At 37.0% G+C, this 13,646-nt stretch overlaps 1 protein-coding gene across 5 annotated transcripts in view; it reads left to right on the forward strand.

Annotated features, from left to right (window-relative positions):
* Positions 1–13,646, forward strand: part of LOC150108512 (hepatocyte growth factor receptor-like) — a 186,795-nt gene that overhangs the window by 140,768 nt on the left and 32,381 nt on the right. For all 5 annotated transcript variants that reach the window (XM_090415937.1, XM_090415934.1, XM_090415933.1 and 2 more), the window contains exons 14-16: positions 6,736–6,903; positions 7,043–7,129; positions 12,410–12,594. In XM_090415937.1, coding sequence (XP_090272063.1) covers positions 6,736–6,903; positions 7,043–7,129; positions 12,410–12,594 — 440 coding nt within the window. The remainder of the gene's footprint in view (positions 1–6,735; positions 6,904–7,042; positions 7,130–12,409; positions 12,595–13,646) is intronic.

The following is a 13,646-nucleotide window of genomic DNA, read 5'->3' on the forward strand; positions in this document are numbered from 1 at the left end:
ATAAGGTAGGTGTGAGATGGATGAATAAAGAGATTAAGCATGCGATACAGAGAAAATGGCATTGTGGAGGCAGCATAAGAGAAATGGAAATAACCAATTTCATGATGTCTACAAAGACCAGGCAAGGATGGTGACTTGGTTGGTGAGAGTAGCTAAAGAGAGGTATGAACAGCAGTTAGCTAATGAAGCCAAAAATAATCCTAGGGAGTTCTTTCGATATGTAGCCAGCAAAAGAAAGAATGATTATGGAAGGATGACATTGATTGGAGAAAATGGTATAAAGACAGCTGTAGCAGAATGTGTGGTGGAGATACTTAATGAGCAGTTCATAAAGATCTTTCAATCTTGTGAATGTAACTTCATGGAGAGATTCAGAGCAGTTGTTGATGGGGGGAGAGACTGACTGTAAGTGAGCAAGAGGTGTTTGGGGAGTTGAGTAAACTAGATGTAAATAAGGCTGTGGGACTTGATAATATATCACTGCGTATTCTGAAGGAAAGTGCCAGAGAGTTGACACCTGCCTTGACATATTTTTTTTAATGAGTCTTGCACTTGGTCAAGTTCCTAAGGAGTGGAAGTAGGGCAAGATTGTGCCACTTCATAAAGGAGGTGATCGAACTCAAGCATCAAACTATAGGCCTATCTGTGTGTCAGGTGTTGTGGCTAAGTTGTTGGAGAAACTTGTGAGAACTAGGATCTAGAGTTGGGTAGACAACAATGCTATAATCTTTGATGGACAACATGGATTTGCTAAAGGGAGGTCATGTTTCAGTAATCTACTTACTTATTACAATAAAGTGACTGCTTCCTTGGACAGTGGAGAAGGATACACAGTAATATACTTGGATTTCGCAAAAGCTTTTGATAGAGTACCTCATGATAAGTTGACAGTCAAACTAGAGCAGATGGGGTTGGATGTTAGATTAGTGCATTGGATTGGAGACTGGCTATCTGATAGGTATCAACAAGTTGTGTATGGGGGTACGATATCCAGGAAAAGGAAATTCACTAGTGGAGTGCCTCAGGGGGTCTGTTTTAGAGCCATTACTGTTTAACTTGTGTATTAATGATATTGACGAAGATTTGGATGGAGATATTCAGTTGTTTGCAGATGATTCAAAGTTGGGACGAACCATAAAAAGTAGTGAAGATGTTGTGACCTTGCAAGAAGACTTGAATAAATTGAGTGATTGGGCAAGGAAATGGGGATGTGAGTTCAATGTTGCAAAATGTAAGATTTTAAAATTTGGAAAACAAAGATGGGATGCAGAATTTATGCTTGGTGAGAATATATTGTTGGAGGTAGAGGAAATAAAAGATCCGGGGGTGATAGTGGATAAGGATCGAAAATTTAGGGGATACATTGCCAAAATTGTGAAGACAACACAAAGGCTGCTGGGAATGTTGTGGAGGACACTGACATGTAGAAGTAGGGAGATTTTTGTTCCGTTGTATAAGGCGTTGATTAGGCCACACATGGACTATTGTGCCCAGATTTGGTCACTGGGTTTTCAGAAGGATGAAGAGATATTGGAAAGGGTCCAAAGGCAACTGACTAAGGTAGTTTCTGACCTCTGGAATGTGGAGTATGAGTAAAGATTGAGAAGATGTAATTTGCAGAGTCTGGTGGAGAGGAGGAAGAGGGGAGATATGATAGAGACCTACAAGTTGGTAAAGGGTTGTTATAAGATGAATGGTGGAGAAGTTCTACGGAGAATAGCGGGAGATCAGGGGAGAACCAGAGGTCATCCCTGGAAACTGTATAAGGAGGGTGTGAGTAGGGGAGTGAGAGGCAGAGTTGTGAATGATTGGAATGCCTTGCCTGAGAGTGTGGTGTCTGCAAGGAGTTTGAGTGTGTTTAAGGCTCGGTATGATGATGTGTATGTGTGATAAAAGGACCTCCCAGATGAGTCTTTGACTCCATGAGGTCTTGGGGTAATAATAATAATAATGTTTTCCTGACTGCATGTCTGTTGGGTGATTTTTACCACCATGCTATCACTGCTTGTTTCATTTAGCAAGTTTTCGAAATAATCACTCCATACTTCAAGAAAATCTTTTTCTTCCATTTTTATGTCACCTTTATCATCTCTAATTTCTTTTACAGAACTCTTTCCTCCATTTCTGAGCTTCTTCAACAACCTCCAGAATATTTTGCCACCTTCTTGATATTTATTTTCTATGTTCTTGCCAAAGTCTTCCCATGACTTTTGCTTAGCTAGTTTTACACAGTGTTTAGCTTTCTTACATTTGTCTCTGTGCTCTCTAAGAGCACAAGCGGACTTATTTGCCAGGAACTTTTGATATGCTTTCTTCTTTTCCTTCACTGTCTCTTTGACTTTTTGTGTCCACTATGGAGTTCTGATTTTTCTATCCTTGCACACAACCTCACCACTTGCCTCTCTGGCTGAATCAATCAGTGTTTTCTTCAGGACTTTCCACTGAATTTCCAAGGTTTGTTCCAGTTCATTTTTTTTTTTAATAATGTTTGTGTATTTTAGTCTACAGTTCATATCTGAGAGCTGCTCAACTCTCATTCACTTTAAAACTTTCTATATGTTCTTCATTTCAATATGAAATTCAATTCCAGACATAATGATTGATATGATTGGCTGATTTTATCCTGTCTCAACATGTATAATTCCATTATATGAGGGTGGATTAACAACTCAGATCTTTCTAAATCATCTGACAGTTTCCTACCATTTGCATTCACTGAGGTTATTCTCCATGGTCATTTTTTTCTCTTACCTTGATGCATACCAATAATATTCTCTCAGATTTCCCATTACCTGTCACATGAACTTCTTTTCATAGTCTGATTTCATTTTCCTTTCCATTTCTGCCATTCTCCCATCCTGCTTTGGTATTACTCCCATGCGTGGTCATCACATTTCTCCAGATATTATTATTCTTATTAATATCTAACATCCACGGAGTCAAAGGACTTATCGTAGAAGGTTCACACTCTCTCATGCAAATGGATCATTGAATTGTGCTTTAACCTGTTCACAGTTTCCATGCTCTTGGGCAATGCATTCCACTGACCAGTCACTCTCCATGTAAAGAGCCTGATTATACCTTCCAGAGATGGTGTTTTGTTTAACCCTTGTCTCCCTTTACTTTATGAAAAAGCTCTTCCACCTCAATCTAGTAACAACTCCTCACCAACTTATGTGTCTCAAGCATAACCCTTCTCTTCCTTCTTCTGTTCACAAAACTCTGCAAGTTACACTCCCTCAATCTCTCCTCATATATGACATTTCATAGACCTGACACTGACTTAGTGAATGACACTGGACCCTTTCCAATATCCTCTTGAAAGCCAGGTGACCAAATCTGTGCACAGTAGTCCATGTGCAGCCTGATCAAAGCCTTACACAAGAGAATCATAACCTCTTTGCATCTACATGTCAATGTCTTCCTCATTATTGCCAAAATCCATTATGATGGTCTTACAATTTTAGAAATTTGATCCATAAACTTCAAGTCTCTGTCCACCATCACTTCCAGATCTCTCATCTCTTCCATCTCCTTTTCTCCATTAATTGTATACTCAGCATTGCAACTCTACCTACTAACTTTCAAGACCTTGCCCTTGGTGATATTAAACTGATATTTCCACTCACTTTTACACTCACATAGTTTATTGAGATCCTCTTGCAAGGCTGCAACTACTTTTCATAGTTTTTCCAATTTTGCATTATCAACAAACAGCTGCATATCTTCAGTTAAGCCAGTTCATCATCATCATAACACTAATTATGGGTATAGACCATATTGGTCTGTTCCGGTCTCATTATCCATCCAATATCCTTTTTTTGAGGTCTACCCTGACTTCTTTTTTTCCAAATGGCTTATATTTTAGTATTCGTTTAGGATGTCAGGTGTTGGCCATTCGGTTTACATGTTCAATCCATTTTTGCTTATAATTGTTTAGTTTTTCTTCTATTGATTTTGTTTTTAGTTCTTTTAAGATGTCTTCATTCCTTTTTTGATCTAATAATGTGTATTTTGCAGTTCTTTTCATAAATCTCATTTCACTTGTTTTTATTCTTTATTTATCTTGTTTGTTTATTGCCCAAATTTCACTGCCATGTAATAATGTGGGCACTGCTAAAGTATTGTATATTTTCAAGCGTGTTTCTTTTTGTACTATATTTGGGTTGAGTGTTCTATTTATTAGGCCTATAATCTGTAAAAATTTTGAAGTTTTTAATTTTATGTCTTTTTCTCCTTCATATGATATTTCACATCCAAGATAACTGAAAGTATTTATCTGTTCTATTATTTTATTATTAATAACTATTTTGCTTCTAACCAGAGTTTGTCCATGAAATGCCATTGTTTTAGTTTTATCTATGGAAATTTTCATTCCAAACTATTCTACTATAATGTTTAAATTATATATTGGTCTTTGTAAATTATCTTCTTTATCTGATATTATTACCTGATCATCTGCAAATCCAAGATAACTGAAAGTATTTATCTGTTCTATTATTTTATTATTAATAACTATTTTGCATCTAACCGGAGTTTGTCCATGAAATGCCATTGTTTTAGTTTTATCTATGGAAATTTTCATTCCAAACTATTCTACTATAATGTTTAAATTATATATTGGTCTTTGTAAATTGTCTTCTTTATCTGATATTATTACCTGATCATCTGCAAATAATAGCATATTTATTTTGTTATTCTGGGAAATTTCTATGCCTTGATTTTTTAAGGTGTTCCACTGTATTAATATTTCATTAATGTGAATATTGAAAAGTGTTAGAGGGCACCCTTGTCTTACTCCTTGGTTTATAGATTGTTTCTCAGACAATTTTTCATTTATTCTAATTTCATTATCTTCATATATATTCAATATTGCATGTAGTAAAATATTAGGTATATTTATTCTTTGTAATATTATTATTATTATTATTATTATTTCGGGCGACTCCAGGAGTCCTTAGACTCATCGAGGGAGGCCCTAAACATCATGTCCACACAACTATGCGATTACATTCTCACAGTATCTATCATACCTTGTCTTGAACTCGTTCACCGTCATAGCACCCACAACAGACTCTGGCAGCTTATTCCACTCATTTACCACTCTAAAAGTAAAGAACCCAGCTCTAACACCCCTGCTAACCACACTCTTGCCCAGCTTCCATAGGTGTCCCCTAGTTCTCCCACCACCAGCTAATCTCAAAAATATCCTCTGAATTAATCCTATAGAATCCCTTTAGCAATTTGAATGTCTCAATCATATCTCCCCTCCTCCGCCTATCAACTAGTTTCTGCAACCCACAAATCTTCAACCTGTTCTCATATGGTTCATTCCATAGACCTGTTATCATCTTAGTCACTCGCCTCTGGATCCTCTCCACCTCCTCCCCATCAAGAAGGAACCGAGGTGACCAAATCTGGGCACAGTAGTCGAGATGAGGTCTTATCAAGGTTCGGTACAGAGGTACAATAACTTGCTTGTCTCTGCTCGTCAAGGTATTTTTCAACAACCAAGGGAGTTGATGAGCTGATTTAGCTACTTTTGCAGTGTGCCCCCTAAACTTCATCTCCCTATCCACCAACACTCCCAAGTCCCTGGCCTCATCAATCTCTTGGAGTACAGTTCCACCAATGTGGTATACTGCTGCTAATCTTTTCACCCCAAAATGCATAACCTATCTAATATATTAAACACATCTTAAGCCATTTCCAATGTTATTAATATACAAGTTAAACAATAATGGTCCCAAAACATATCCCTGTGGCATTCCACTAGTGACTTTCCTCATTTGGGATACTGCTATTCCATGTACAGCCTGCTGATAACTATCTAACAGCCAATCAGCTTTTCAAATAACTAGTCTGTTATCTAATCACATCAGTTTCAATTTAGCTAACAGCTCATTATGTGGCAGTCTATCAAAGGTCTTTGAAAAATTCAAGTATATCAGTGTATCTCCTTTATCCAGTGAATTTACCATGTAAGCAGAATGCTAAATGCATTACCTCCTAATGCATTTAGCATTCTGACAAACTGTAGATACTGTTAAAGAATACTGCTGTTATCAACCCATTTTTGAATCCTGGTCCTTACCAACTTCTCTAACATCTTAAAATTAACTCCAGACATACAGATTGGCCAATAAGTTGTGGCCCCAATCTTATTCCCTCCTCCCTCTCTGTGAAATGGAACAATATTTTCCACCTTTCACTCCTTTGAGACTCTCCCTGTTGTTAGACTCATGTTAAACAGGTATGGCAAAGGTGTTATCAAGACAGGCAGCAATATACTGTCAGATACTTCTGCTCATACTAACATTAAACTAATAGCGATTTCATACAATTCCTGCTTATTCAATTCATTCTGTTCATTATTCTTCATCATCATGACTATAATTTTCAAATTTTGCTTAACAGTCTCTGTTATGTGGGCACTGTAGTCTCCATTCCATCGTATTCTATCCAAATATTGTAAGATCCTAGTCTCTCTCTCTCTCTCTCTTTCAGTGTCCAGTGCTGGCACTGGAACAATCATAAATAATGTCATCCCCCACTCCTGTTCCCACACTACAATTTCTATTTAATTTAAGCACCATGTATAACTAATTTTATAGGCATATATTTTTCTAATTTTATCTGGATGAATTTGTTGGTCTTGCCTAACATTTCCCTTTGCTATACATACAATGTTACAGTAATAGGGACACATATAATAATTAAAAATATTTTCCTTAGACTATTTGGATGTAAGGCCAAGAGATACAGATAATCATCAACCCCTTGCAGTTATTCCGGATAACACATCTGTCTATCAGGCTGATGAAGAAACACTGCAACTGTTGAGTGCTGAAAATATACTTGTACACCGTGATTATTTGACCTTAGGAGAAGTTATTGGACAAGGTAAGTAATGTTCAAATCAATTTCCTTTCAGAACAAAATTTAAATTGAAGGTGATAAAAAGATACTATTTCTTAATTCTCAGTTTTGATCATGATTTGTTATTATATAGCATATTTTTCAGAAATTGCTTTTTTTTTAGGACATTTTGGTTGTGTGTATCAAGGTGAACTACATTTACCAGGAAAGGAGGATACTGTTTCTGTAGCTGTGAAAACATTACATAACAGTAAGTTCTAAAATGGCTTTTTTTGTGTTTTTTAAGGAATATTAAAATTCTCATTTAAATTTCACACACAAATTTTCTTTGTGTCAAGTGTTTTAATAATAGTTATGTTTTTTTTAAGTCTCATTATATATTTTATGTTCATTGCCATGTTTATTTCCTAAGTATGCACAAGAATAATTTAGACTTTTTCAATACAATTTTATCTTACTTATTTTATTATTATTATTATGGGTATCTCCATGGAGTCAGTAGACTCATCATGGGAGACCCAAACTAGCAAAACAATATCTATCATATCTCTTCTTGAATTCATTTACAGACGAAGAACTCACAACTGAGTCAGGCAATGAATTCCACTCATTCACCCTCCAGGCGAAAAACCTCGTTAACCACACTTTTCATTAATTTCCAGGGATGACCTCTTGTTCTTCCATCACTATCACACAGCTGAAACATTTCCCCTGAATCAATCTTATAAAAACCTTTTAGTAATTTAAATGTTTCTATCATATCCCCTCTTTTCTGCCTATCAACCAACCTCTGCAATCCACAAGCTCTCAATCTATCAATGTAGGGAGCATATTTTGCATCACTCACCAACTTAGTCCTCTCCTCTGGACCCTCTCTCCACAACCTCTTCATCTCCAAGGAATCCAGGTGACCAGACATGAAAACAATAATCCAAATTGGTGAGAGTGGTCATGAGGTGATTACCTGGGTGGTTGCCAGCAGTGCGAGGACCCCCTGTGAGAAAAGGATATATGTGGAACTACAAGGGGGGGGGAGGGTTATGAAGAGCTCAGGAGACAACTTGCGGGTGTAGCATGGAATGAGGGGTTAGCTGGAAAAGAGATCAATGCAGCTTGGGGGATTTTCAAAAACTATCTAGTAGATGCAATGTCTAAATGTAATCCAAGGGTGAGAAGGTTAAATAAGGTAGGTGTGAGATGGATAAATAAAGAGGTTAAGCATGTGATATAGAGAAAAAGGACATTGTGGAGGCAGCATAAGAGAAGTGGAAATAACCAATTTCATGAGGTCTACAAAGACCAGGCAAGGAGGGCGACTTCATTGGTGAGAGTAGCTAAAGAGAAGTATGAACAGCAGTTAGCTAATGAAGCCAGAAAGAATCCTAGGGAGTTCTTTCGATATGTAGCCAGCAAAAGAATGAATGATTATGGAAGGATGACATTGATTGGAGAAAATGGTATAAAGACAGCTGTTGTAGAATGTGTGGTGAAGATACTTAATGAGCAGTTCATAAAGATCTTTCAATCTTGTGAATGTAACTTCATGGAGAGATTGAGAGCAGTTGATGATGGGGAGGAGAGACTGCTCTAAGTAAGCAAGAGAGGTGTTTGGAGAGTTGAGTAAACTAGATGTAAATAAGGCTGTGGGACTTGATAATATATCATTGCGTATTCTGAAGGAAAGTGCCAGAGAGTTGACACCTGCCTTGACATATTTTTTTTAATATGAGTCTTGCACTTGGTCACGTTCGTAAGGAGTGGAAGGAGAGCAAGATTATGCCACTTCATAAAGGAGGTGATCGAACTCAAGCATCAAACTATATGCCAATATGTGTGTCAGGTGTTGTGGTTAAGTTGTTGGAGAAGCTTGTGAGAACTAGGATCTAAAGTTGGGTTGACAACTCTGGATCCTAGATGGACAGCATGGATTTGATAAAGGGAGGTCATGTTTTAGTAATCTACTTACTTATTACAATAAAGTGACTGCTTCCTTGGACAGAGGAGAAGGATACACAGTAATATACTTGGATTTCGCAAAGGCTTTTGATAGGGTACCTCATGATAAGTTGACAGTCAAACTAGAGCAGATGGGTTTGAATATTAGATTAGTGCATTGGATTGGAGACTGGCTATCTGATAGGTATCAACAAGTTGTGTATGGGGGTGCGATATCCAATAAAAGAATGTCACTAGTCGAGTGCTTTAGGGGTTTGTTTTAGGGCCATTACTGTTTAACTTGTACATTAATGATATTGGCGAAGATTTGGATGGAGATATTCAGTTGTTTGCAGATGATTCAAAGTTGGGACGAACCATAAAAAGTAGTGAAGATGTTGTGACCTTGCAAGAAGACTTGAATAAATTGAGTGATTGGGCAAGGAAATGGGGATGTGAGTTCAATGTTGCAAAATGTAAGGTTTTAAAATTTGGAAAACAAAGCTGGGATGCAGAATTTATGCTTGGTGAGAATATATTGTTGGAGGTAGAGGAAATAAGAGATCCGGGGGTGATAGTGGATAAGGATCGAAAATTTAGGGGACACATTGCCAAAATTGTGAAGACAACACAAAAGCTTCTGGGAATGTTGTGGAGGACACTGACGTGTAGAAGTAGGGAGATTCTTGTTCGTTGTATAAGGCTTTGATTAGGCCTCACATGGACTATTGTACCCAGATTTGGTCACCGGGGTTTTCAGAAGGATGAAGAGATGTTGGAAAGTGTCCACGGGTGACTGACTAAGGTAGTTTCTGGCCTCTGGAATGTGGAGTATGAGGAAAGATCGAGAAGATGTAATTTGCAGTGCCTGGTGGACAGGAGGAAGAGGAAGAGATATGATAGAGATCTAAGTTGGTAAGTGGTTGTTATAGGATCAATGGTGGAGAAGTTCTACAGAGAATAGTGGGATATCAGGGGAGAACCAGAGGTCATCCCTGGAAACTGTATAAAGAGGGTGTGAGTAGGGGAGTGAGAAGCAAGTTTTTTTCGTGCAGAGTTGTGAATGATTGGAATGCCTTGCCTGAGAGTGTGGTGTCTTCAAGGAGTTTGAGTGTGTTTAAGACATGGTATGATGTGTGTGTGATAAAAGGACCTCCCTGATGAGTCTTTGACTCCATGAGGTCTTGGTGTAATAATAATAATAATAAATGTGGACGTATCAACTCTTTATAAAGGGGAATAATATCCTCTTTATCTCTGGATGTTAGTGTGTTCCTCAATAACCATGTAATCCTATCTGTAATCTTGGACACCTTAGCAATGTGTCCCCTGAACTTCATCTCCCTATCCACCAACACCCCTAAGTCCCTAGCCTCATCAGTCTCTTGGAGTACCTTTCTATCAATGTAGTACACAGCTGGTAATCTTTTAATCCCAAAATGCATAACTTTACACTTTTCCACATTGAAATTACATCCATTACCTTTTGCTGATTTTGCCAGCTTATTTAAATCATCCTGCAAACTCTCAGCATCAGTTTGATTTTTTATTGTGCTACCAAACTTTGCATCATCAGCAAAAAACTGAATATCTCTCCTCAAGCCAATTTTCTCTCCCTTTCTCTTGCTAATTAATTATGGCAACATAGATATAGAAAGAATCAGCCCACAGGAATAAAGGATGAGCTTCTTGAGAGATAACTTAGGCTGCATTAGAATATGAGATTGTAAATGAGGCATCAGCTTTGTCTCTCTTGTTGGAGGGAGTGATAGTGAGGTCATATGGCCTTTGCTTGACTGATGAATCATGTGAAGGTCTCAGGTGGAAAAGGGTGGAAGGTGATGCATATAGTTAAAAATATGTTTGGTAAATACTATTGATGGAAAGTGCTTAGGGGAGAAAATAAATAATAGTGCAGGAGTTAGTTGCACAATATTTGGATTTGGTTGCAAGAAACTGAACCTAATCATTATTATCATCATATGAGAATCTCCGAGGAGGCCATAGATTTATCATGGGATGCCCACACTATTTTGTCCTGTTCTGTCAAGTGTCATCTTCATCCAGGAAGTTGGCTGTTATGAATCTCTTCTGGTGACCTATATGCAGTAGAAAGATAAAATGGTGAGGCTCTAATCTCTTCCATCTCACAGTCATCTAACATCTCACAGTATCCTATGTCTGTAGATGTATTTACTGGTGTGTGTGTGTGTGTGTGTGTGTGTGTGTGCGTGTTCACTTGGCTTGTTTGTCTGTTTCGAGGGATAAAAAATTCAAGTTTCTGAGAGGAAAAAACCCTCCACCAACATATGAGATCCACTAACTCACCATTGACTGAAAAGCCCTGTTAAAGGTTCCTTCTGTCATAGATGGGATTTGTACCCAGGTCTTTCAAGCTAAAGGGTTCTATTGAAACCAACTGAGCTACAGAAGATCTCTCACACTATCCATACCATACCTATCATAGAACTCTTTGAAAACATTCACTGACAAAGCATTCACAACTCTATTCTAGCAACCCATTCCATTCTCCAAGCAAAAAAATCGACCTTATTCTGCCCCTTCTAGTCAAGTACTGAAAAGTTACCTCTGCATCATTCCTATAAAACCTTTTTAGTAACTTTAATGCCTCTATCATATCTGCTCTTTTCTGCCTAACAACCAACCCTTGTAATCCACAGTCAATCTATCCTTGTAACAAACATTCTACATATCACTCACCATTTTAGTTATCTGTTCACCACCACCAGGAAAGTCTACTTTTATTTGTTATGAAGAACATAAATCATATTTCATCATGAATCTGAACAATTTGGACTTGCTGAACATGCTATCTCCATCATGCACAGAGTTCACTGGAATAAGACAAGAATCCTTCATAAAAGCTGACTTTTCATAGAACATATTTATAAAGAAACTTGTGAAATGTTGTTCCATTGTCCTAACCTAAATAGACCTGATGGTCTGTGTTTATCTCTTTTATGAGAGGTAGTTTGGAAAATACTGTTTTTGTTATCTTACACTAGTTACTTTTTAGAAATTTCTCTTACTGTTTAATTGTTATTCCATTTTTGCACTGAAGAGATGATGCCTGTGAAACAGGAGAAAATTTACTCATAAACATCAAGTTTTTCCACGTGAACTTTTCTGTCTTTTGTAGTCTATTTTCAGTATGTCTACTCATGGTATTCCAATCTTGAAACATACTTGTTAGTTATTTTTCATAGTTGTTCTTATAGGTGTTATACATAACTTAATAGACAGTATAGATTTCAAAATTATGTACTGTTTTTTTATAACTTGAAGTGCTACAAGAAGTTAAAATTTTCCAGAAATTTTTGATTGTTATTGTCTTGCTATTATAACATAAATTTTGAAGAAGATTCAAGTATGTAACAACATAATGAAAGAGTTATTTATCTTTATTAATGATGTTCTTCATCTCTACTTTATCAGATTCACATTTCTATTTAATGACTGGTACATGTTCTGACTCGGTTTCAATGATTCATTTTCATAAATCATTAAAACTAAGTCAGTAATTCATAAGATGATTATTTTCACAAATCAGTAAAATGATTTTTTTTTTTTTTAGGTGCTGCAACTGGAGAAGATGATGTGAAATCTTTTCTTCAGGAAGGTCTTATGATGAAAGACTTCCACCACCACAATGTTCTCACTTTGATAGCTGTTTGCTTTGAAGCTGGAGGTTCACCTATGGTTGTAATTCCATATATGAAGTATGGAGATCTCTTATCTTTTATCAGAGATGAAAACAACGTAAGTTCATAGTGAAGAATAAATTATATTAAATTTAAAAAAGTGAATTATGTGCATTGTTATAATCAAATAGCTGGGTTTTACCCTCGTTGTTTTACCCTCACAGGAAATGGGACACTCACCACTTCCTGTGTACCCCAACAACAAATAGAAATTATGCATATTACAAAAGTAAGATTCTGAATGGCAGGTAAAAGAAATAGTGGTAATATACTTGGTAAAAGAAATAGTGGTAATATACCTGGCAAAACAAATAGAAGTGTAGTATTTGCTTCTGCACTCTATTTATCACTATTAAGAACCAAAGCTAGATAACTCCCCACACAATCTGCAGCCTGTAAGTAATGAAGGAAACTTCCTAAGGCTGCTGACTATTGTCCAACCATAACCCCCACATGACAGACTTGATTACTAAGTATCCACCTGAATACTGGCTGGCAATTTGAGTCTTTGATGAACAAATTGTATTCTTTATTGGGGTAAACCAGATAAAAATATGGTGGTGCAAATAATCCAGTATTATGCTGGATGGGAAATCATGAGGTTTAGCAAAAACTGTTTTTTGTCATTGAACCAGGACAGTGAAAAATCTACTCAAGAATTAACTTCAGATTTAGCACTATCAGTAAGAAGTATCAATTGAAAAGAGATGAAGCAGACAGAAAAATTAGAGAAATACCATGCTGGCATAACTAGTGCCATGAGATAAGATGAGAACTGGTGAGATCATTCTGAATAATAATATTCTGTATGCAGACAATAATTATCAGAGAAATGGAGTAGTTAAAACCCAGCCCATTGGCAGAATGGTTAGTGTATCCGCTCTACAGCCAAAAGGCTGCGGGTTCGAATCCCGCCGTGAGCATGGATGTTTGTGATTGTCTGTGAAAATACTAGTGGTGGTGGTTGATGGTAGATGGCATTGGTGGAGATGGAGAGTTGTAAAGTAGGTGCCCTCCCTCGATGAGTCTTTGGACTCCCTGGAGGTGTTGCATAATAATAATAATAATAATAATAATAATAAAAAACTGCTTAAAGAATAAACTTCTTGA

Source organism: Typopeltis vanoorti, chromosome 3, assembly GCF_054136105.1.
Source record: "Typopeltis vanoorti isolate ZY-2024b chromosome 3, IOZ_Tvanoo_1.0, whole genome shotgun sequence".
Taxonomy (NCBI): Eukaryota; Metazoa; Arthropoda; class Arachnida; order Uropygi; family Thelyphonidae; genus Typopeltis; species Typopeltis vanoorti.